Source organism: Carettochelys insculpta, chromosome 8 (assembly GCF_033958435.1).
Source record: "Carettochelys insculpta isolate YL-2023 chromosome 8, ASM3395843v1, whole genome shotgun sequence".
Classification (NCBI taxonomy): domain Eukaryota; kingdom Metazoa; phylum Chordata; order Testudines; family Carettochelyidae; genus Carettochelys; species Carettochelys insculpta.
In genome coordinates, this window is record NC_134144.1 from 73,161,014 (window position 1) to 73,185,709 (window position 24,696).

At 65.6% G+C, this 24,696-nt stretch overlaps 1 protein-coding gene across 2 annotated transcripts in view; it reads left to right on the forward strand.

Moving 5' to 3' along the window:
- The first annotated feature begins 8,640 nt into the window (after positions 1-8,640).
- The window catches only part of RUFY4 (RUN and FYVE domain containing 4), a 30,531-nt gene continuing 14,475 nt past the window's right edge, over positions 8,641-24,696 (forward strand). For both annotated transcript variants that reach the window (XM_075001138.1, XM_075001139.1), the window contains exons 1-8: positions 8,641-8,818; positions 10,900-10,950; positions 11,459-11,565; positions 12,225-12,350; positions 17,668-17,774; positions 18,475-18,618; positions 22,037-22,091; positions 22,875-24,641. In XM_075001138.1, coding sequence (XP_074857239.1) covers positions 10,905-10,950; positions 11,459-11,565; positions 12,225-12,350; positions 17,668-17,774; positions 18,475-18,618; positions 22,037-22,091; positions 22,875-24,641 — 2,352 coding nt within the window. In that variant the 5' untranslated portion in view covers positions 8,641-8,818; positions 10,900-10,904. The remainder of the gene's footprint in view (positions 8,819-10,899; positions 10,951-11,458; positions 11,566-12,224; positions 12,351-17,667; positions 17,775-18,474; positions 18,619-22,036; positions 22,092-22,874; positions 24,642-24,696) is intronic.

The following is a 24,696-nucleotide window of genomic DNA, read 5'->3' on the forward strand; positions in this document are numbered from 1 at the left end:
TCGCGGAGGCCAGGCAGTGCCAGTGCCAGTGCCAGTGCCAGTGCCAGGGTCAGGGTCAGGGTCAGGGCAGGGGGGAGCGGCGAGGGCCAGGCCCGCGGTACCAGAGAAGCCTCCCCTCCCTCCCAGCGCCTTTCCGTGGGGGTCAGAGCCTGCAGCTCTCTTGGTGGGGCGACAGAAAGCGGCAGGGTGGGGGCTACAGTTTGGAGGAGGGGGGAGCAGGGCAGGACCTGGGGAGTGTCAGGGGCACACGCGTGTGCACCCCCTCCCCCCGCTGGAGCAGTGCCTGGGTGAGATCAGAGCCAGGCCTGGGGGAGGGGGGAAAAAGCCCCAGAGTAACCCCCCATGTGAGCGACATCCGGCCCTCCGCGCAGCCCCCTCCCATGGCGCTGCCCAGCTACAGCTGCCCCGGGGGGATAAATTGGCCCCACTTAGCAGGGGGACTGGCTTGCACTCCCCCAGGCCCCAGAGGGAGCGATGGGGGTGCATGGGAGGGAGGGGTGCAAGCAGGGCTCCGCCGCCCCTCCCCAGCACACACTCCCAAAGGGGCGAGGATACAGGCCTGCAGTGCCAGGCTCAGGGGCCGCTGGGGGACCCTCCAGGCTACTCCCTGCAGCTAAATGCCACAGCTGTGCTGCCCTCGCAACGGGAGAGCAGGGGCAGGGCTGGCACTCGGGGGGCTGTACTGCAGGGAGCAGGGTGGGTCAGTAGGGGGCGCTCTCCCCAGGCAGGCGGGGCTGGCACTGGGGGCTGTGCTGCAGGGAGCAGGGTGGGTCAGTAGGGGGCGCTCTCCCCAGGCAGGCAGGGCTGGCACTGGGGGCTGTGCTGCAGGGAGCAGGGTGGGTCCGTAGGGGGCGCTCTCCCCAGGCAGGCAGGGCTGGCACTGGGGGGCTGTGCTGCAGGGAGCAGGGTGGGTCCGTAGGGGGCGCTCTCCCCACACAGGCAGGGCTGGCACTGGGTGCTGTGCTGCAGGGAGCAGGGTGGGTCAGTAGCGGGCGCTCTCCCCGGGCAGGCGGGGCTGGCACTGGGGGGCTGTGCTGCAGGGAGCAGGGTGGGTCAGTAGGGGGCGCTCTCCCCGGGCAGGCGGGGCTGGCACTGGGGGGGCTGTGCTGCAGGGAGCAGGGTGGGTCCGTAGGGGGCGCTCTACCCAGGCAGGCAGGGCTGGCACTGGGGGGCTGTGCTGCAGGGAGCAGGGTGGGTCAGTAGGGGGCGCTCTCCCCAGGTAGGCAGGGCTGGCACTGGGGTGAAGCAGGAGGCAGCTCTTGATTGTGCCCATTTCATATGGAAAATCTTCCTTCCTGAGGGTCCCAGGCCCCGGCCCCCTCCCTGGCAGCTGAGGTCTCAGTGAGTGGAACAACTCACGTGCATCAGGGTTGCGTCTCGGGGCCCTGCACCAACCAATGTGGGCGGAACCCATTTCTTGCCAACTCCATTAAACCCCAAAGTGCTTTGATCTCATCCGCGGGTGTTGGGGCTGCTCCAAGAGGCCCTGCTTAGGGATCGGGCTCCTGCTGTGCACAGTGCTGTACGCACAGCTAACAAACCGATGGCCCCGGCCTCATGGGATTTACAGCCTCAGCTTGGCAGCGCTGTCATGGCTGGTTTGGTGCCTTATGTGGCGGACCCCGTCCGGGCTGTACATATCCCTGTCTCTGAGCCATGTGGCAGTGCCCCAGAAAAACCTCTGCTCCTGCAGGCTCCTTGCGTGCTTGGCGCTGTGCAGCCAAGGAACACAACGCCAGGCCCTGCCCTGAGAGCTCCCAGCTCCTTTGAGCTGCTTGCGATGTCTGCAAAGAAACGAGGCCCTCGGCTGAGCGGCAACTGGCAGAAAGCTGTAGGGCTAATGCCCACCTCCTTCCCAGCACCCAGCTGTCAGCAGGTTTGGGTGTTCTGGCCAGGGCACGGACTGAGGATAGTCAGATCTCAGGAGACGAATTTGCAGGACACCGCCCCCCACCGACCCAGGTTGCTTTCAACTGGCCTCCGGTGCATATGATTCAACACACCCGTTGGCATCCGCAGGGTGGTGGCCGGCATGAATGACAGGCCGGGAAGAAGGCCAGGCCAGTGGTTAGGCTGATAGGGCTCAGATTTTATGATAGGCGCTCAGATAAATACTAGTCGAGTTCCTACCCGTGGTTAGCAGCTCCAGTCAGAGGTGGTCTGCAAATAACAGGCAGCCTCCCCACACCCCAGCGAGGTGAGTCTTTCCACCCCTGCTTTACTGGTGGGGAAACTGAGGCGCAGAGCAGGGAGTGGCCAGGGTCAGGCTGTGGCAAGGGTGAGATTAGAACCCCAGTGTCCTGGCTCATTCCCACTCCCAGAAAAATCCTGGCTCCCCCTACGCCTGGGACGAGAACCCAGATGGTTTGATTCCCAGATCACTTGCTGTAGCCAATCGACCACACTGCCCCATCCTGGTACTAGAACCCAGGAGTCCTGGTGTCCAAGGCTTGGCTCCCTGCCGGGAAAGAAGATGTTTTACAGCTAAGGTGTCAGGCCAACACCACGGCAACTAAAACATTTAGCATAACGTCAGGCCATCTCGTCTCTCTTACTGCTTTAATTTTTTCATGTTCCTAAATTTGCTTCACAAACAGTATTAACACAACTGACAGCATGAAAAATATTCCACATACACAGCAACTAGTTCTCCTGTTAGTTTGATTTCTTCCTACTTCCTTCTGGGGATCTTTCTAGTAGGCATAATATGAGGCAAATGTCATTGCTGAGAGTTATCATTGCCTTGACTGTTACTTCTGATCTGATCTGTCCATTCAGCTGTGTGAATTGTATAGCACTTCAGTGAGATACCATAAAGGATTCCTGAGACTAAAAAAAAAAAAAAACTGCTCCAGGATCAGCCTTGGATACAGCAGTGAAAAGGCATCTCCATGGCTCATCTCCCCCAGCCAAGAGGCTGCAGGACAGCTGGAGCAAAGCCAGGCCCTGCCCCTGGCAGGCAGGACAATCCAGCTCATTGCCCAAGTCTTGACACCAGTTTTGTTGCTGATGTTTGAGCTGGTTGCTCAAAGCCGAGCTTCCTTGGCATGGACTCCTGGGCAGGCTCCAGCCAAGGAAAACAAGTGGGCTGTGAGCAGGGCCTGGTCCCAGGCCTGGCAGCTGCAGATTTCTATCCCCTGTGCAGTCACTGACTGGCATTTCCCGCTCCCGCATGAGGCCCAAAGACAGCTCCGGAGGGCCCCTGGCTGCCCCTCAGAGCAGGGATGGCTCTCAAATAAGCACCAAAGACTGAAAAACGAACAAAAAACCCTGTTTTTTTGTATTTAAAGTAAACTGAGGTTTCTTTAAAAAAACAAACCTCTTTAACCACGCGTTTGAAATTGACAGTTCATGTTCAGGGCTGCGTTTATCATGATCCACGAAAACCATGTCAACTAAACACAAACACGTATTACATGGTAACGTGTGATTGCTACGAGGTCAGAAAGGAAGTTGCACCACTGAGCTGGTGGAAGTGGCTTGCTCAGCACCAGAACTAGAGTCCCTCTAACTTTTCCCTTCCATGGGTGGAATAAATTTTGTTATGTGCGCCAAGGCCTGTGTGAATGTGCACCACCAATAGAAACACACACTGCTGGTTGTGGGCGCTCTGCTAATTGGCTCAACGGCAACTGAATCTCCCCTGGGCAGCCGCCCAAGCACCCAGCTTACAGGGAATGCTGATGCTGAAGGGCAGTTCTTCACAGCAGTACTCTCTTCTGTCGGGACAAAGCGATTAATTTCTTCACTTTGGTTTGTTCAACTAGTGCCGTTCAATGACTAGTTCATTCAGCACTAAGAACCTAACCAGGGGTGGGGAAAGCTTTGTGATGGGGTTCTGGGGTCCCCAAAGCTCTGCACCCTGTCCGCAGGCAGGAGAGTCTCTCACTCAGCAGGAAAACAGCAGGTTTATTAGCCGACAGGACACAGCATTGTACAGAGGAGTCAGTACAGCCGGCAGAGACAGCCAGTCCAATCCATGTTGGGGAGAGGAGGCCCCGAGGGGCCCCCAGAGCTGGGGCTTTGCCCCCTCCTTTGTCTCTCTCTCCCTCAGCCCAGACTAACTGCTTTCCAACTCCCAGTTCCAGTTCAAACCCCTCAGGCTCCACCTCCTCCTTTGTCTGCAGTACAAAGGTGTTACCTGGTCGTCGGGTTACCGTCAGCAGGAGCCTCACACCCTCTGTGAGCCACACACACACACACAGGTATCCCCCACTCCATCACAAGCTTGTTTTCCTCTTCCAACCTCTGCACCAAAACCAGGTACGAGAGGCTGCGATCTACTAGTTCTAAAATCCCATAGCACTCGCTGACGCAGAATCGGTCAGTTCAATTCACTAACTGCAGGTAATGAATGCTGCCTTTGTTTAATAAATCAGCTCGCTCTGACTGCCAAAAGTGCTTTGATAAACTCGGGGGTGAACTTTTTTTCCTGCACACTGAAGGTCATTTTATTTCATTCTAAAAACACCGGGACCAGGCTTGGTATGTGCATTGGTATGTACGCCCCCCCAAACAGAACTCAATACAAAGAAAGGAAATATGGAGCAGAGTAACTACAAAACACATTGTTCTGCTCTTCTCACCTGATTCACAGAGTCCCACGTTCCAGCTCCAGCAGGGACCCAGCTGCTTGTCCAGGCTGATCCCCCATCCTAATGTCAAAATACATTATTTCTGAAAAGAGCCCTCCCTCGGCCAGAGCGTTTCGCGACAGAGCATTCACACGAGGGAGCCCATTTCGAATGCAGAGCAAGGACGGGCTGCCTCCCGGGAGGCTGATGAAGTCGTAATTACCTCTGATCAGAGCACACGGTGTCAGCTGCGAAATCGAATGGTGGGGGGGGGGTCGGCAAAAGTCATTCGTTTTGGTGGAGTTTCTATTTCGAGTTCAGTGCCCGGTTATAACCAGCTTTGCAGCGTGGACACAAGTGGTGTTTTTTCAGAAAAAAGGGGCTTTCCCTTTCCGTGGAGATGAGCCCTGGCTAAGCTGTTCTGACGGTCAGTTCCCCTCCCTGTTCATTATGGACGCCTGATGCCAATTTCCACCAGATTGTCCAGCTTCAACTTCCAGCCAGGGGCCCACATTACCTGTGTCTCTAGTCGACTGAAGAGCCCATTGCCAGCTATCTGTTCTTGTAGGTACCTAGAGGCTACGACCTACCATCCCTGCCCTTCTTGCAGGGCCCAGGAGGTTAAGCTCCGTAACACTCTCCTTTCACAGCAGGTTTTCTAATCCATCTGTTCTTGCTCTTTGGCCCTTCTCCAATTTTCCCACGTCCTCCTCGAGCCGTGGGCACCATGACTGGACATTGGCAGGGCTGCACCAGTGCCAAATGCAGAAATAAAATCACTTCTCTGCTCCCACTCCAGATCCCCCTGTCGGTGCAGCTGGGAGCCCTTCTGGCCACCGTGGCACGCTAATTATTCACCATGGCCCCCATATCTTTCTCAGAGCCCCGTTCCCTATCCCGTAAGCACTGCCAGCACCCTGCGCACCCACTGAGCACGAGGAAAACGGCTGGCTGCCTTGCTCCCAGTGTTCCCAGAAATCCCAGTGGCCCTGGCCCAGGGACCAGCCCTCCCCCTGTTCTGGTGTCGTCCGCAAATGCAACGGCTGCAATGTCAATGAAGCAGCAGAACGGCTCCAATAAAAGCGCGTCGCAGTTAGCGGAAAGAAGTTACCGTCCAGGCTCCAGTTTCGCAGCAAACCCATTTTCCTGGTTACCCCAGGAGGCATCCCCCCGTCTCTAGCACCGAACTAAAAATGCCATGTGCAAAATGTGAACACGGTCAGGGATTTAAACCCTGGGCTCTCCCGGCTCCTTTAAACCCTGGTTAAAAGAGAAGCCTTAAATCAACCCCCCCACCCCCACTGCTGAGGTCCCTGCTGGTACTCCACACCCAACAGGGTTGTGACGGAGAAACCCCACAGCTCCTGCTGCCTCGAGGAAGTGTGGGAGTTGGCATCCAGGCATTGCTCTCCTTCCAGACGGCCTCAGCGGTGGCTGCTGGGGTTCACTGCAGCCACACAGCCCCAGCAAAATGCAGCCACCTCTGGGCTTAAAGGCACAGTCCCTCACAGCACAAATGGCAAGAGCTCACTAGCAGAAAGCACAAAGAGGGTGACCCCAGCACACCCCTGCCCTGGTGAAAATGTCTCCACTGTATTTTAATGCAGACCCTTGGGCTCAGGGGTCAGGCACACCACCTGGACACGGAGAAGTGATAGAAACACTTGGCTCCTATGATGGGGGCTAAATTAGCTATAACTAATCAGGAGAGAGATCTTGGAGTTATCATGGAAGATTCCTTGAAAACATCCACACAGTGTGCAGAGGCAGTCAAAAAGGCAAATCGAATGTTAGGTATTACTAAAAAGGGATAGAAAATAAGACAAGAATTATCTTACTGCCCCTATATAAATCTATGGTACGCCCACCGCTTGAATACTGTGTACAGATGTGGTCTCCTCACCTAAAAAAAGATCTCCTGGCACTGGAAAAGGTTCAGAAAAGGGCAATTAAATGATTAGGGGCTTGGAACAGGTCCCGTCTGAGGAGAGGCTAAGAAGTTTGGGACTTTTCAGTTTAGAAAAGAGGAGACTGAGGGGGCACATGATAGACGTCTATAAAATTATGACAGGTGTGGAGAGGGTGAATAAGGAGAAGTTATTTACTTGTGCCCATAATACAAGAACTAGAGGACACCAAATGAAATTAATGGGTAGCAGGTTTAAAACTAATAAAAGAAAGTTCTTCTTCACTCAGCACATAGTTAACCTGTGGAACTCCTCTCCAGAGGAGACTGTGAAGGCCAGGACTGTAACAGAATTTAAGAAAGAGGTGGATAAATTCATGTAGGTTAGGTCCATAAAAGTCTATTAGCCAAGGGTGGGAATTGTGTCCCTGGCCTCTGATTGTCAGAGGCTGGAGACGGATGGCAGGAGACAAATTGCTTGATCATTGTCTTCAATCCACCCCCTCTGGGGCACCTGGCACTGGCCACTGTCAGCAGATGGGATGCTGGGATGGATGGACCTTTGGTCTGACCCAGTGTGGCCGTTCTTATGTTCTTCTTCTGCTGGACTTCTGCACAGCAAGCTATTTCTGAGTGTCCAGGAACTCAGCACCCCAAGACCAAACAGAGTGAGAAGAAGCAGGCTGCTCCCGCGGAGCACAGCATGACTCTTCCCACCTTACTGTGGCCTGACTCTCAGCACATGCTTCCAGGCAGAGCCTCGCTGGCCTACGAGCCAACCCCACTTTGCATTTAAAACCCCACTGCATTTAAAGTGATCAGTTTCAATTTTCGGCCAACCTCTTCTCTCCTCCACCAGATCTCTGATCTCCCCCAACTGGCCTCGGACCACCATCTGGGCCGTGGTCCCTGCCTGCAGCCAGATACCGGCAACTGCCACATGCCTTGCTTGGCCCCTGGCCCTCACTCCTGACCCACAGTGTCCCATAGCTCTGTCCCCCACAGCCCCTCTGGGGCCCCCCACTCCCCCCCCAGCTCTGTCCCCCACAGCCCCTCTGGGGCCCCCCACTCCCCCCCCAGCTCTGTCCCCCACAGCCCCTCTGGGGCCCCCCACTCCCCCCCACAGCTCTGTCCCCCACAGCCCCTCTGGGGCCTCTCACTCCCCCCAGCCCGGCCCTACCCCGCATCGTACCTCGCCGCGGACGGAGCCAGGCGGGTCCCGGCGCCACTTCCTGCTTTCGCTTTGCGGGCGGCGTGGGGGGAGACGCTGCGGGGTCCCCCGATCCCGGCCGAGCCAGGTAGGGGGCGGCGGGGCCCGGCGGGGAGCTCTCGCTGCGGTGTCCCCATGGGGCAGTGGCCCGGCCCGGCCCTGGCACAGCGCCGAGCACAGAGCCCAGGTCGGCCCGGCCCCGGCACAGCGCCGAGCGCACAGCACGGCCCGGCCCGGCCCCGGCACAGCGCCGAGCACAGAGCCCAGGTCGGCCCGGCCCCGGCACAGCGCCGAGCGCAGAGCCCAGGTCGGCCCGGCCCCGGCACAGCGCCGAGCGCAGAGCCCAGCCCAGCCCGGCCCCGGCCCGAGCGGCCCCTCGCAAGCGCCAGGGCGGGAGCTGCGCCCGCCCGCGGGGTCAGGCAGGGCCGAGCCCGGGCACAGGGCGGCGCAGCTGGGGCTGGACACGCCCCGAGAGGGGAGGCTGGGCCGGGCTCGCAGAGCCGCTGGGGCTCCCGGGGGCGGGGTAGGAGGGGTCTGTGAGCCCCCCCGGGGGGACGAGGGGAAGGAGGGGTCAGTGAGCTCCCCAGGGGGTGGGGGGAGGAGGGGTCTGTGAGCCTCCCAGGGGGTGGGGGGAGGAGGGGTCGGTGAGCTCCCCAGGGGGTGGGGGAGCAGGGGTCTGTGACCCCCCCCCGGGGCAAGGCCTTGGGTTCTGCAGCAGGGCCCCCAGGCGGGGGGGCCCATACGGACGTGCCCAGCTCCCACCGGCAGGCTGGGTCCAGGCTCCGTGGTTGGGCCAGACTAGGCCCCATCCAGCACCCACCACCCCGTCCCTACTTCCCCGCTTTCTCCACGCAGAGCCGCCCCCACCACATCCCCTTTCAGCCCCAGCCGGTGGGGGCTGGGGGAGGCACCGGTGCTTGGCTGCTCCTGGGATCGGCTGCCGGGTTCCTGTTTGCCGTACCGAGCTCAAGCTCCCACTTCCTCCTGGGGCGCAGCGACTCCACTGCAAAAGGAGAAGCAGCCCACGCGTGGCCGGAGAGCCAAGCCAGCCCTGCCGCGGAGAGGCCCAGCAGCGCCACGCTCAGCCACAGCCGGGGCCCCCCAGCACCCCAGGAGATCCCCGAGCAGGTGAGCCTCAGCCCCTGCCCTGCAGAGCTGAAGAGGCTGGTGGGACGTGTCCAGGGGGTGCTGATGGAACCACTAGCCCGCGCTGCCTTCCCCAGAGAACCTTGCGGAGCGTGGCACGCAGGCCTCCATGGCTCAGGGGCCGGCTGGGCTCGGGGTGGGATTCTCAGCTGGGCGTGGGGGGCGGGAACCCCCCAGGGCATTGCTGCCTTCAGAGAGCCCCAGGCGAGGATGCTGACGGAGCAGGTTGTAGCTCTAGCATGGGGGGGTATCAGCCAGGTCCCCCCGAGCACACCAGCCCCCAGCACCCACCACGGGCTCACCAGCGCCCTCCACTTTTGTGGGTGAGAAATGAGCCAGGACAGATGTTTCTAACAGTCCAGGGCAAGCACCCCTCTCCTGAAAGCCCAGCCGGCTTCTGTGCTGCCCTCTGGGGCACTGCCAGCCCAGCCCCTGGCACAAGCACCCGCCTCAGTCGGGCACCCGCCAGCCAGGCTGAGTCCCTGCTGATCTTCCAGCAGCGAAGGGCTCCTGCGCCCCCAGGCCAGCCGCTGAGTTGTGCCCGGGGCTGCCAGCCACCCTGGGTGCCAGCTGTCACCAGGAGCACAGCTGGGTTTACAAGGAGCAGGATGGGACGGCTGCTGAGCCAGTCCCACCCGCCACCAGCTCCACCCTCCCTCGGCTGGCCGAGCCACGAAGCACATCCCTGCATGAGTTGCCATTAGTCATCTGTGCTCGGGATGGGGGCTTTCCGGAAGGTGTGGGGCAGGGAGGGGAACCGGCAGCGGTGACAGGGCCAGGCTGTAGCCAGCAGTTTCAGTGTGAGTTGGGGAGAGGGGCAGCCTGGTCTGTGGGGGGCAGGGCTCTCTCCGGTGCAGGGTCTGCCAGAGAGAGGGGCTCAGGGATGGGCCGGTGGCCTGGGCGCCTGTATCCCCCCCGAAACAGTGCAAGACCCCTGGCAGCAGCTGGTTCACTACAGGGTAAGAGCCTACTACTGCTGCCAGCCGCTGGAGCTGCTCCCTCAGCTCTGTCCTTCGGCGCAGCAGGGCCCAGGCCCAGGCTCAGGCCCTGCCGCTGACCTTCCCCGGGGTTGTCCCGCAGGGGGGCGTTCCTGGCATGAGACAGCTCCTGAGGAGCTGGGAGGGTGGGGTGGTACCAGCTCAGTGCCCAGCACAGCTGAGAGGTGCTGCATTCCCAGTGCCTGGTCAGGCGTGGGAAGGGATTTCCCACACCCAGGTGCGTGGGTGCTGGATGTGACTGAGCGCCAGGGGGCAAGACTCGGGGCCGGGGACCGAGCCCATCTCACCTCCTTGTTTCGCCCTGGCAGTGCAGCGGGGGCAAGGAGCAGGACCCCCAGCTGCACCTGGGACCCCAGAGGGCTGGGCGGTCGTTCACGCTGTCCCAGAGTGGGGGGTCCCCAGCCCTGCCCCCACCCGCAGGCGGACGTGGCTCTCACTCCCCAGGAGAACAGCCGGGGGTCAGGCGACAGGGACACAGCACAGAACAGACTGGTCAGCACAGGGACCAGAACCCGTCAGTACCGTCCAGCTTGGGGAGAGGGGCCCAGAGGGGTCCCCAAGCCGGGCCCTGGCCCCCTTCCTCCCTCTCCAGCCAGACCAGACTGCCCCAACCCCCAGCCCAGTTCCAGTTCAAAGCAGCCGGGCCCCTCCTCTGCCTCTGGCCTATTTCCCGGGGATGCTGTGCCTGGGAACACTGAGGCACACGTCTGGGGTTACTACAGGACAGTAGGAAACACCTGCAGCCGACCCAGGGGGGTAAAAGCCTCCCGCCCCACCCGCTGCGTCACACGCACCCACCTGGCTGGAGCAGTGGGTGGGCTGAGGCAGAGCCCGCCCAGAGACGAGACCCAGCAGGGTCCTGCAGGGGACCATGATTCCATCCCAGCTGGATGGGACATTTCAGCCATGGGGCACTCCCCTGGCATCAGCCCCTCGGCCCCTGCAACCTGCCAGACTCCTCTGTCCTGCGCCCTGCAGCTCTGGCCCCCACCAGCCCCATGGCAGAGTCAGCACTGGCGCTCAGCACCCCCTCACTGCCCCTAACCCCCTCCTGTTCCATTGCAGGCGCCATGGCGACTGCCGGAGAATTGCTCCGCATGATCCAGGACCTACGGGGTAAGTGTGATGGTGACACCCCCCGGCCCCCGCCTGTGGGAGGGGCCGGGAACACCTGGCAGCCACACCTGCCCCACTGCAGGGCAGGGGGGTAGCAGCCAGTTCCCCAGCTCCTGGCCCAGCCTGGAGAACTGAGCGCCGCTGGCTGGGAGCCGGGGCAGGGGAGCCAGGGAGGGGCCAGGGGGTCAGTCCAGCGGGCGGGGTGGGAGCCGGTGGGGGGCTGGCAGAGTCAGTGCCCCCTGGGCCAGGCCAGGGCTGAAGGGTTATGGTGGGCAGCCAGTAGGGACCCAGCCGTGGGGCAGAGCGGCTCCTTGGCACAGCCTGGCTCTGCTCAGCGTCTCCAGGGCTAAGGAGCCGGCACTGCCCTGGCACCCTCCCCCGGCTCGTGCATGGCATCCGGCTGGGTCGGGCTGGCACAGCAGCCAGCCCTGGGTCCTGCCCCCCTGGCCGCCCTGCCCTGCCCCGATGGGCAGGGAGTCACCTGCTCACATCCCCTTCTCCCTTCCAGGCACGGTGAGGGACCTCAGGCAGAGCTACCAGGAGCGGCGCTTGCCCGTCACCGACGGCAGCCGGGAGCTCCACGGCCTCTGCGCCCAGCTGGAATTCCTGCTCCAGGTACGGAGAGCTGCCGCCCGTCGGCCGTACCGCGTGGCCCTGCCCGTGGGCCCGCACGGCCTCTGCTCTGCCACAGCAGGCGTGGGCAGCACCTGTGGAGGGCAGGGCAGGGCAGGACGGTCGGAAACTGGCCGAGAGACGGCCCTGGGGGACAGCCTCCCAGCCCTGCGAGGGCAGCCAGGGCTGGGGCGTCCCAAGGGGGAGGCAGGCGACGGGCTGGGTTTAGGGGGGCCTCCCCCCGGTGACGACACACTGCACCTGGTGCTGGTCGCCACAGGCCAGTTTCAGGATCCCGTGATGCAGATGGGGAAACCGAGGCGCAGATTGGACCAGGGGGCTCACCAGGGATCCCTGGGCGGCTGCCTGGTCCGTTCGTCCCCTCTGGGGCTGGCTGTGCTCAGCAAACAGGGCCTGGGGCTGGGGGGACCCATTGCTCTGACCCAGAGGCTGGTTGGGTTCCCGCCATGGCCGCTCCGGAGGCAGGCGCACGGCCAGGCCTGGCAGCGGGAGCCCTGGCCAAACCCCAGCCCCCTCGGCCCTAAGCAGCCGCCGGCCCGGAGGAGCCCAGCCCCAGCCCCGGCCCGTCGGACACCCGCGGCCGTGCTGGGCCGGCCGGGGCCTCCCGCGCTCACGGCCGGCTCTGTCTCGGCCCCGGGCAGTTCGACCTGAAGGAGAAGAGAAGTTTCTTCGGGCAGCGGCGCGACTACTGGGACTTCCTGTGCCAGGGCCTGGCCAGGCAGCGCCAGGGCCACGAGGGCGTCCGCTTCGTCAGCTCCCTGGAGAAGGTGCGCAGGGCCCGGGGGTGGGGTGGGGGCTGGAGCTCCAGGTCTGGGGGGGCATCAGCACAGCGCCAGGACCCCCGGCCCCTGGGCTGCCTTCGGTTTTCAGGCCAGGTCACTGGTGCCATCAGGCCCAGCCCGGACCTGCCCTGCCCTGGCCAGGGCTCAGCCGGCGTCCCCACACCATCGTGTAGGGCACTGCCCTGTTCTCCGCCGGTGCCCCTCGCTCCCGACCCACAGCCCCTGCCCCCCTGCCCTGCCAGTGCCCCTCGCTCCCGACCCACAGCCCCCCTGCCCCCCTGCCCTGCCAGTGCCCCTCGCTCCCGACCCACAGCCCCTGCCCCCCTGCCCTGCCAGTGCCCCTCGCTCCCGACCCACAGCCCCCCTGCCCCCCTGCCCTGCCAGTGCCCCTCGCTCCCGACCCACAGCCCCTGCCCCCCTGCCCTGCCGGTGCCCCTCGCTCCCGACCCACAGCCCCCCTGCCCCCCTGCCCTGCCAGTGCCCCTCGCTCCCGACCCACAGCCCCTGCCCCCCTGCCCTGCCGGTGCCCCTCGCTCCCGACCCACAGCCCCTGCCCCCCTGCCCTGCCGGTGCCCCTCGCTCCCGACCCACAGCCCCTGCCCCCCTGCCCTGCCGGTGCCCCTCGCTCCCGACCCACAGCCCCCCTACCCCCCTGCCCTGCCAGTGCCCCTCGCTCCTGACCCACAGCCCCCCTGCCCCCCTGCCCTGCCGGTGCCCCTCGCTCCCGACCCACAGCCCCCCTGCCCCCCTGCCCTGCCGGTGCCCCTCGCTCCCGACCCACAGCCCCTGCCCCCCTGCCCTGCCAGTGCCCCTCGCTCCTGACCCACAGCCCCCCTGCCCCCCTGCCCTGCCGGTGCCCCTCGCTCCCGACCCACAGCCCCCCTGCCCCCCTGCCCTGCCGGTGCCCCTCGCTCCCCACCCACAGCCCCTGCCCCCCTGCCCTGCCGGTGCCCCTCGCTCCCGACCCACAGCCCCTGCCCCCCTGCCCTGCCAGTGCCCCTCGCTCCTGACCCACAGCCCCCCTACCCCCCTGCCCTGCCAGTGCCCCTCGCTCCTGACCCACAGCCCCCCTGCCCCCCTGCCCTGCCAGTGCCCCTCGCTCCTGACCCACAGCCCCTGCCCCCCTGCCCTGCCAGTGCCCCTTGCTCCTGACCCACAGCCCCTGCCCCCCTGCCCTGCCAGTGCCCCTCGCTCCCCACCCACAGCCCCCCTGCCCTGCCAGTGCCCCTCGCTCCCGACCCACAGCCCCCCTACCCCCCTGCCCTGCCGATGCCCCTCGCTCCCGACCCACAGCCCCCCTGCCCCCCTGCCCTGCCAGTGCCCCTCGCTCCCGACCCACAGCCCCCCTGCCCCCCTGCCCTGCCAGTGCCCCTCGCTCCCGACCCACAGCCCCTGCCCCCCTGCCCTGCCGGTGCCCCTCGCTCCCCACCCACAGCTCCCCTACCCCCCTGCCCTGCCGATGCCCCTCGCTCCCGACCCACAGCCCCTGCCCCCCTGCCCTGCCGGTGCCCCTCGCTCCCGACCCACAGCCCCCCTGCCCCCCTGCCCTGCCGGTGCCCCTCGCTCCCGACCCACAGCCCCCCTACCCCCCTGCCCTGCCGGTGCCCCTCGCTCCCGACCCACAGCCCCCCTGCCCCCCTGCCCTGCCGGTGCCCCTCGCTCCCGACCCACAGCCCCCCTACCCCCCTGCCCTGTGCCCCTCGCTCCCCACCCACAGCCCCCCTGCCCCCCTGCCCTGCCAGTGCCCCTCGCTCCCGACCCACAGCCCCCCTGCCCCCCTGCCCTGCCGGTGCCCCTCGCTCCCGACCCACAGCCCCCCTGCCCCCCTGCCCTGCCAGTGCCCCTCGCTCCTGACCCACAGCCCCTGCCCCCCTGCCCTGCCAGTGCCCCTCGCTCCCGACCCACAGCCCCTGCCCCCCTGCCCTGCCAGTGCCCCTCGCTCCTGACCCACAGCCCCCCTACCCCCCTGCCCTGCCAGTGCCCCTCGCTCCTGACCCACAGCCCCTGCCCCCCTGCCCTGCCAGTGCCCCTCGCTCCCGACCCACAGCCCCTGCCCCCCTGCCCTGCCAGTGCCCCTCGCTCCCCACCCACAGCCCCCCTGCCCCCCTCCCCTGCCAGTGCCCCTCGCTCCTGACCCACAGCCCCTGCCCCCCTGCCCTGCCAGTGCCCCTCGCTCCCGACCCACAGCCCCCCTGCCCCCCTGCCCTGCCGGTGCCCCTCGCTCCTGACCCACAGCCCCCCTGCCCCCCTGCCCTGCCAGTGCCCCTCGCTCCCCACCCACAGCCCCCCTGCCCCCCTCCCCTGCCAGTGCCCCTCGCTCCTGACCCACAGCCCCTGCCCCCCTGCCCTGCCAGTGCCCCTCGCTCCTGACCCACAGCCCCTGCCCCCCTGCCCTGCCAGTGCCCCTAGCTCCCGACCCACAGCCCCCCTACCCCCCTGCCCTGCCAGTGCCCCTCGCTCCCGACCCACAGCCCCTGCCCCCCTGCCCTGCCAGTGCCCCTCGCTCCCGACCCACAGCCCCCCTACCCCCCTGCCCTGCCAGTGCCCCTCGCTCCTGACCCACAGCCCCTGCCCCCCTGCCCTGCCGGTGCCCCTCGCTCCCGACCCACAGCCCCCCTACCCCCCTGCCCTGCCAGTGCCCCTCGCTCCCGACCCACAGCCCCCCTACCCCCCTGCCCTGCCAGTGCCCCTCGCTCCTGACCCACAGCCCCTGCCCCCCTGCCCTGCCAGTGCCCCTCGCTCCCGACCCACAGCCCCTGCCCCCCTCCCCTGCCGGTGCCCCTCGCTCCCGACCCACAGCCCCTGCCCCCCTGCCCTGCCGGTGCCCCTCGCTCCTGACCCACAGCCCCTGCCCCCCTGCCCTGCCAGTGCCCCTCGCTCCCGACCCACAGCCCCTGCCCCCCTGCCCTGCCAGTGCCCCTCGCTCCTGACCCACAGCCCCTGCCCCCCTGCCCTGCCGGTGCCCCTCGCTCCCGACCCACAGCCCCCCTGCCCCCCTGCCCTGCCAGTGCCCCTCGCTCCTGACCCACAGCCCCCCTGCCCCCCTGCCCTGCCAGTGCCCCTCCCTCCCGACCCACAGCCCCCCTGCCCCCCTGCCCTGCCAGTGCCCCTCACTCCCGACCCACAGCCCCCCTGCCCCCCTGCCCTGCCAGTGCCCCTCGCTCCCGACCCACAGCCCCCCTGCCCCCCTGCCCTGCCAGTGCCCCTCGCTCCTGACCCACAGCCCCCCTGCCCCCCTGCCCTGCCAGTGCCCCTCGCTCCCGACCCACAGCCCCTGCCCCCCTGCCCTGCCAGTGCCCCTCGCTCCCGACCCACAGCCCCCCTGCCCCCCTGCCCTGCCAGTGCCCCTCGCTCCCGACCCACAGCCCCTGCCCCCCCCGGCCCTGCCGGTGCCCCTCGCTCCTGACCTGCAGCCCCTGCCAGCCCGCCCCTGGGCTCCCACTCGCAGCTCTGCTAATAGCCCTCACTCCTGAGCCTGGGCTTCCCACCACACCCCCAGCTCTGCTAGGGCCCCCCAAGACCGCCCCAGAAGAACACCGAACCTCACTGTCTGGCCTGGACCCCAGGGCCCAGCCCCAGCGCAGGAGGCTGGACCAGACCTCGGAGGCCCATTCTCTGAGGCTGGGGACTGGACAGCTGCGGGTGCGTGGGGCTGCTCTGGACAGATGGGCGGGGTGGTGTGACAGGACAGTGTTCCTGGGCTCAGCGAGGGAAATCAATCCAGGGGAGATTTGCTTAAATCCAGGCTGAGATTTCCTCTGCACTAAGGCAAATCCAACCAGTCCCCACAGCACCTCTGCCAGCCCCACTGGCCAGCCAGGAGCCCCACAAGCAAACCCACAGACCTCCCAGCTGCTCTCCCCAACTTCAGGTGAGAGGCTCTTAAGCCTGTTTCACCAACACCGCACAGATTCTTCCAGACCCCAAAGGGTCCAGCCCCAGTTCCTGGTCAATATGTACTTGAATCTTTCCCAAATCACCGCGCTCACCAATTCTTTAGCTCTGAATAGCTAAAGATTTATTAATACAAAAGAGAGATCCGGGTAGAGAAGAATTGTTAAAGCAATACTTTACATCCATCAGTCATAACTACTGACTCGGCCAGCGCTGTTATTTGCTGATTCTTGAAAGCCTCTGAACGTTCATTTCAGGTCACCTAGTTATCAGAGCATTGTAGATCCGTCCCGCTGGGGTCCACGTGCTGGGCATGGACCCTTGGAGACCAAAAGATGAAGGATGCAGGATGGACACTGCTAAGTCCTGCAGCCTGGCCCTCTTCTGTTGTTGTCCCCTGTGTCTGGGAACAAAGTTCCTCCTTCTTCCCATAGCCCCTTGAGGGTCCATCCCCACCTGACCCAGGGGGGCTGTGGTGGCAAACGGCCATTGGATGAGTCCCAGCAGACAGGTCCATCAGAAACCTGAGACTGCTCCTTTGTCTCAGCCCAGGTCGCCTGACCACTGGGCTGCATCCCCGTGACGCTCCCAAGCCTCTGGGATGTGGGTTTGGTGTCTGAGCACCTGGTTTCCACCCTCTTGTTCAGCCCAGTGTCCTGGCCGGGGCTGAGTTCACACCTCCCATTGGTGAAGCTCAGCCCTGAAACATTTTCTACTACAGCTACAGAGCTAAAACCTGTAACTTTACCTACACACGTGATACAGACGTGTGAGCAGCATCCGTAGATTCAGGGCCTCATCCGCTTTCATTAGACACCTCACATAGGCCCCCGCCACAATATATGGGACCAATAGCCTCACTGGGCATTAAAAGGCTTCCATAGGTGGTCTGTCGTGTCCGACGAGGACATCTTGAGCTTGCCCAGGCTCATCGCTTGTGGTGTCACATGCGGCTGAGGAGTCCCAGCTTTGAACGGCCTGGGCGTTCGCAGTGGGGGCGAGGGAATTGTCCTGGCTCTGTTGGTGCGGCTGCTGCTGTTCCTTTCTTCCTCTCACAACGAGGCGTCCGCGTCGCTGCTCTTCAAAGCTGTCACACGCGTGTCGGACGAGAGCACGCCAGCCTGTTCGGTCCTTTGCACGCTGCTCTAGCTGCTCTGGTTTTAAACCGGCATGAGCAACGTTGGCCTTCACGCAGCGTTTATACCTCCTGCGAGGCCGACCTCGATTCCTCCTGCCCTGGGAGAGTTCACCGTAGAGGAGTCGCTTAGGGATTCTCACCTCCTCCATTCGGATGACGTGGCCTGTCCAGACCCAGTATAAATGTCCAGCCACAAGACAGGTGGTGAGAGAAAAGGGGCTGGCGGGACCCTCCGCTGGGTAACGTCCGGTCCCTCCCACGTGCCCCCAGCTCCGGACCCCCGTGGGGAAGGGCCGCGCCTTCCTTCGCTACTGCCTGGTTCACCGGCAGCTGGCTGAGGCCCTGCAGCTCTGCTTCCTGGACCCCCAGGCAACCAGGTGAGGGGGCGCAGGGGGCAGATGGGGTCTGGGTGGCCAGAGGTGCTGTGGCAGGGGTCAGCCCCCGGAGCCGACTCCCAGCAGGCCGAGCCCTGGGGCCCCTCCGAGCCCTTCAGTTAGGGGGTCCCCGGGAGCGACCCCCAGCCAGGGCTGGCCATTGCAGCGGAGGGGCTGGGTGCCATCTGCCTGGCCAGCCTGAGCACGCACTGGCTCGGGGCCGCTCCTGCCCTGCAGGCAGCAGATTTGGGGCTCGGCACTTTACCCTGGCAGGAGAAGTGCAAATGAGCTGGGTGTCCCCCCCGACCGCACACCCTGCACTCCCTGCCCCTGAGCTCCGGGGGGAGGTCGCCGGTAAAACACCAGCTGAGGGGCAGACTCGTGGGCTCGTAGCTCTGCTGCCCCCCCGTGCCTCAGTTTCCCCACGGGGTGGGAGTAAGAGGGAGGAGGAGAAGGGTCAGGCAGGTGTTGGGGGGTGTCTGAAGCAGATCTACAGCCCCCATGGTTTCCTGTAGGACGGAGACGCTGAGCCCTCCCCCCAAACGGGGTGCCATGAAGCACAGAGGTCACTGTGCTCTGTCCGCCCGGGGTCCCCACGGCTCAGCCGCTTGCTGGTTAGCTGGGTGCCGCTGGCTGGCCCCAGCCCCAGGTGCCAGGCTGAGGGGGGCAGGTGGGGTTTCACACCCCGGTGTGTTGGATGCAGTGAGTGGTACTACGCCCGGAGCCCCTTCCTGCACCCGCAGCTGCGAGCCGACATCCTGGGCTGCCTCTACGAGCTGGATGGCGTCGCCTTCCACCTGGCCCTCCGCCGAGCCGACCTGGACACCGCCTGGCCCATGGCCTCGGAGTGAGTGGGGGACAGGGCTGGGCCCCACCCCGGGACTGGGGTGCCAACAACCGCTGGGGGGGTGTTGCTGAGAAACTCCCCACAGGCAGCTAAAGTTGTGTCCCTGCCCCGAGCTGCGGGCCAGACCCTCTGCAGCCAGTGGTCGTCCTGTGGGAGCTCGCAGGCGACAGAGCCTCACCCCCGTTGTCTCTCGCGGGCCCAGAAGCTCTGCCGGAGCCACTGCTGGCCCCACGTCACGGCCCGTAGCCATCCACAGAGCCCCCCCAAGTCAACACAGGAGTGGCCCCTGCCCAGCTGCACGGGGAGGTTGGGAGCAGGGTTCTCTGTGATCTGGGCACGTGGGCAGAGGTTCGGGTGCCCCCAGCTGATAGCAGAGCGCCCACAGCCAGCCGCCTGTGTGTCTGGGTGGTGCACATCACATATGGCTCGGTGCACATAAAGTTTATTCCGCCTGTGGATGGAAAACCGAGCGGGAGCCTGGGTGGGGAGGCGACAGGACAGTGGCTGGAAGGCGGCGGCAACTGCCAAACTGCGGAGAAGGCAAGGCCAGAGCTGCCATGGGGAAAGTTCCTTGCTGTCCCCCCCGCTGGCCATCGGCTGGGCCCTGAGCAGGCTGGGGGACCCCAGGACCGCACCCTGCAGTGTCTCCGAGGGCTCCCCCGGCATGCCCCAGAACAGGCCGGGGGGTACTGGCTGCTGGCCATTGCAGATCGGCCACCGGCCATGGCAGGCCACAGCCAGCGGATGGGCTGCCGGGCTCCGCGGTCTTCGGTCCGCCCCAGTCCAGCCGTTCCCATCAGGCCAGGCCCTCCTCGCGTGTCTCCAGATGGGCTTTTCGCCTGCTCATCCCTGGAGGCTCCCCAGCCCTGGCGTTTGCTCCTCAGCCGGACATTCCCGGTGCACCTGGAAAGAGACAAAGGGGAAGAGAGGGTTGATCCCTGCCAGGGCAGGCAGCCGTCGGGAGAACAGCGTCCGGTGCCCTGTCCCCGGCTCACACCACCCCTCCGGGAGCTCCTCCCACACCGAGAAGGAGGGGCCGTCTGGGAGCAGCCCAGGGGGCCCTAAGCTGGACACGCACGGCCAACGGGCTGTGGTGCAGCAGCTCAAACTGGGAGGATGGGCAGCTCCTCCTTCTCCTCCTTGACTATGCCCTCCCCCCCCACCAACCACTCAGGAATCACATTGTCACATCACACAGACAGCCCCCCCAGACCCACACCAGCTCTGACCCCTCCCTGCGTGCTCTCACACACACACGCACGCCCCTGCGCTGTGACGTCAGACACACGCACACACGCACGCACGCACACCCCTGCACTGTGACGTTGGACGCACGCACACACACACACGTCCCTGCGCTGTGACGTCGGACACACACACGCACGCACACATGCCCCTGCACTGTGACGTCGGACACACACACGCACACGCCCCTGCGCTGTGACGTTGGACACACGCACACTCGCACGCACACGCACACACACGCCCCTGCGCTGTGACGTCGGACACACACGCCTCTGCACTGGGACGTCGGACACACACACACACACACGCACACGCCCCTGCGCCGTGACGTCGGACACACGCACACACACGCCCCTGTGCTGTGACGTCGGACACACACACACACACACACGCACACGCCCCTGCGCCGTGACATCAGACACACACGCGCACATACACGCACACACACGCCCCTGTGCTGTGACTTCGGGCACACACACACACACACGCACACGCCCCTGCACCGTGACATCGGACACACATGCACAGACGCACACACACGCCCCTGCGCCGTGACGTCGGACACACATGCACACACGCACGCACACGCCCCTGCGCCGTGACGTCGGACACACACACACACACACACGCCCCTGCGCTGTGACGTCGGGAAGGGCTGCAGGCTGTGTTTTGTTGTGTGTTTTGTTGTGTTTTGTTGAGTGAAGGGCAGCACGCAGCCAGTGGGAGCAGAGCCCAGAGCCCTGGCCCCACAGCCCAGAGACCTGGCTCTTGCCATGCCTGGCTGATAATCAGACTCCCCGTGGGGCTGGCCGGATGGCCTGCCTACGACAGGGACCAGATTCAGCTGAGCGCAGGAGATGGCTGGACAGCAGCCCCCGGGGCCGGGTTGGGAACCCCAAGGCCTTGGCCAAGCAGGCAAGGCCACGTTGCAGGGGCCACTTGCCCCAGGTGCTCTGGGGACCCAGCTCCTGCAGGTCCCAGGCCCCTGCCGCCCCACCTCCCTCTGCAGCCCCCTCCTGCGCCTTGCAAAGCTCCGGCCCAGGGAGCGCCCCCGTTAGGGCTTTCTCCGGGCCAGCCGGGCTGGGAACCCCCTGGGCCAGTGTCCAGGCTTCCAAGCCCCATGTCTCTGGGCTGTGAACGGGCCCAGTTCAGGGTGGCAGCCCTTCCGGGGTGTGGGGGGCACGCTCCCACCTGGGTTAAGCCCAGCACTCCCTGGACCTGCACCTCTTGGTGCCTGGGCCCTCGGGGACCCTGTGCTCAGCCCCCAGGAGAGCGGGTAATGAATGTCTGATCCAGCCTGGCAAACTTTGCACAGCACATCTGGGGGGCAGGGGCCCCTCTAGCTGCTCCGTCTCCCCAGTCCAGCAGCTCCTGTCTCCCAGCCGCCGTCCACTACCACCCCGTCCCCAGCCGCCCCTTGTCTCCCGTCCAGGTAACCGGCGCACCTGAGGGCTCCCTTCCCCCGCTTGCTGGTGAGGTGTCCGGGCCCCTCTCCTCCTCCCACTGCCCAGCACCAGCTGCTTCCCAGGGCTGGGCTGGCTGCTAAGCAGGGTCAGCCCCGGCCATGGCAACCACAAGCCCCTCTCCCGCCCGCTGGCCTCACCTGCGACGCACAGAGAAACTGAGGCACACACAATGCAAAGCGCCGAGGAAACTCCCCACTTCATTACACAGGTGACAAGGAAGGGCTGTGCGTGAGGTCTGAGCCCCAGTGGGGCCTGGCCCCCTGGGTCTGAGCCTGCACGTGCCCTCGTGCCCACCGCGTAGCCAGTTGTCTGGGCCACAGCTTGTGGGGCTGGACAGGGCCCCAATTCAACACACAAGCGCAGTCTGAATGCCAGACGCCCGCCAGCCTTTGGGGCTGGCCGGCCAGGGGGCACTGAGCTCTTTCCTGGGGGTCCGGCTGCAGGGGCTCTCCGAGCAAGCGCCATGTTGGGTCGGGAGGGAGCTCTCCTCGCTAAGGCTGGGGGGCGCAAGCCTGGCACAGTGCTACCCCACTGGGGATCTCACCCTGGGAAATGTCCCCGGGCGTGGCTGGAGGGGCCAGGCCAGCCTCTGTGGCTTCCAGCTGGGCTCTCTTCCTTTGGGGCCGGGGGAGGCAGGAGCCTTTCAGGCAGCTGGGGGATGCTGGGAGCCCCAGCCGGCCCCTTCCCTGAGCCCTTGTTCCCTTCAGGACCCTGCCCAGACTCTGCAGCCCCCGGAGCAGCCAGGAAGGGACAGCCCGGCCGGTAGGTGACTCTGCGCCAGTGCTGGTCAGAGCATGGGAAGGATCCGCTGGAGGTGGTGTAACCCTCCCACCTGCAGCCCCAGGCCTCGAAGGCGCAGCCAGGTGGTGACGGGGCCGTGTCTAACCAGGCCATAGAGCCCCGTACGTTTACACCCGCCTGGCATCTGGCTGTCTGGAGCAGCTCTGCTGGCCCAGCCCCAGGGCGTGCGCGGGGGGGATAGGTGCACCCCGCTTTGCCTGGGCCGCTCTGGGGCAGGGGAACACTGGGCCCAGCATGCACAGGACATGGACCTGCAGTCCTGGGGCAAAGCCGGGGCTTGGCCACCTGCTGTAACCAGCTCTGAGCATGGTGGTACCGCCTGGTGTGAGAGCTCTGGCCTCCTCGTGGACTCAAACCAGGGACCTTGGGAGCTAGCGGGGGAGCCTCTGCAGCCGGCTAGTCTCAGCTAAGGCTGGAGGGGAGATTCCCTCTTTCTGCATTGCGTGGTCGATGTGCCACCATGCAGGCGCCAGTGGCCCAGGCTGGGCACGTCGGTTACACCTGGGGGACGGGCAGCGCTGAGAGGGATGATCGCCCAAGTGCTCCAGGGCTGGGCTGCCGGGGGCCCCCCAGTGCCGAAGCCCAGCCCTCGGCCACCTGAGCTGAGACCAAGCCTGTCAGCTGGGCCTAGGAGCTGGCGGTTTCCCCCAGCCCCAAACGGGGCACAGACCCGCTTCTCCCATGCGTGCCAGCCCAGTCCTTGCCTCCAGCCCCCCACTTCTCTCTCTTCTCCCTCTGCTGCAGGTCGGGAGCCCAGCTGGAGCCTGTGAGACCCAGGCCGCAGCCAGGAGAGGACCCCAGGAAGGGCTGGTCAGTCGATCCCCGGGGCTCAGCTCTGACGACCAGCTCCGCCCCAGCCGGGCCGAGTCAGAGGCGGCCTCGCTGGAGAGCAGCCAGCAACCCGAGCAGCCGGCGGGCTCCCAGCGCTGGGAGGAGGCTGGCGACGGGAAGGCAGAGGTGGAACTCCTGCAGGCGCAGCGGCAGGTGGAGGTGCTGGGCCGGGAGCTGGAGGCCCAGCTGGCCCGGCAGGAGCAGCGCCACACGGAGGAGCGCGGGAGGCTGCAGCAGGAGGTGGCCCAGCACCGCAGCCAGGCGGCAGAGCAGGCCAGGCGGCTGCGGGAGCTGCAGGACTCCAGGGCCTTCCTGAGCAGCACCCTGCAGGAGATGGCCGGGCTGCTGAGCACCCTGAGGCAGCAGCTGACCCAGGAGGAGGAGGAGGCAGCGGCCCTGCGGGCGGCCTGGGCGCAGGAGCTGGCGGAGGGGGAGTTACGCCAGCAGGAGCTGGCCCGGCAGCTGGCCCAGGCAAGGCGCGATGCCGAGCAAGAGGCGGCCGCTGCAGCCTGCGAGCGCCAGGCGGCTCAGAGCGCGGCCGAGGCCCTGGAGGAGGCCAAGCGGCGGCTCAGGGCGCTGGAGGCCGAGCAGCGGAGGCGCGTGGCGGGCGCCGCAGCCCAGGAGCTCAGGCACCAGCAGCTGCGAGAAATGGAGGAGCGGCTGGCGGAGCAGGAGGCCCAGGTGGCAGCTTTGCAGCACCAGCTCAGCCAGGCGCGGCGGGAAGGGCCCAGCGGCTGCCCCCAGCCCGAGCTGCAGGAGGAGGCAGCCCAGAGGGCCGCGCTGGAGGACAGGCTCCGGCAGGCTGAGCTGCAGGCCGAGGGACTGAGGGGCAAGCTGGAGCGGGCGCTGGCGGAGAGACGGCAGCTGGAGCTGGAGAGAGAGGCTCTGCTGGAGTCTGCCGAGTCCCAGGGGCAGAGCCTGGCGGCTGCCCGGCTGCAGGCTCGGGATGTGCAGACCGAGCTGGTGGCAGGGCAGGCGCGAGAGGCTCGCCTGCAGGTGGCTCTGGAGCAGGCAGAGAGGGCCCTGGCGGCCCAGCGGGCAGAGACCCGGGGCCTGCAGGGCGAGCTGGAGGGGCAGGCGGCCAAGCCGCAGGAGGCCCTGTCCCGAGCGGCCGCGAGCCTTGGGAGCGAGCAGGGCTGGCAGCAGCCACGCGGGCACGAGGAGCGAGCCGGGCACGGGAGCGCTGTGGCCGAGCCAAGCGGGCGGCTGGCGCCGGGCGAGGAGGAGGGAGCCGGGCAGCACAGAGAGGAACAGCGGCTCCAGGCTGCGCTGCGGGGAGCCGCAGACGAGAGAGACGCCCTGGCCCGGCGGGGGGAGGAGAGCGACGGGCGGGTGCCAGGCCTGGAGAAGCAGAGCCGCGCTGCCACGCCGCCGCAGCAGGCTGGGGGGCAGCTCCCGGCCGTGCCGGTGGGGAAGGACACCTTGCAGCAGACCCTCGCCCGAGCCACGGCGGAGCCGGAGCAGGGGGTGGCGGGTGGCCAGCCAGATGCCGGCGAGCAGGGACCCCTGGGGCTGGCCGGAGAAAGGGGCGCGGCGAAGGAGAAGGCAGCTGGAGGGGCTGGGCCACAGGCGGGAAGGCAGACGCTGCCCGGGGAGCCACTGGAGGAGCTGGGGGCAGCAGCCGCGTGGGAGGAGGCCCCTGAGCAGAGACCGAGGAAGGGTGACGAGAAGATGGTGAAGGTAGGAAGTGGGGAGGTGTGTGGGGCTGGCGTGCCAGGGGGCAGGGAAATGAGGC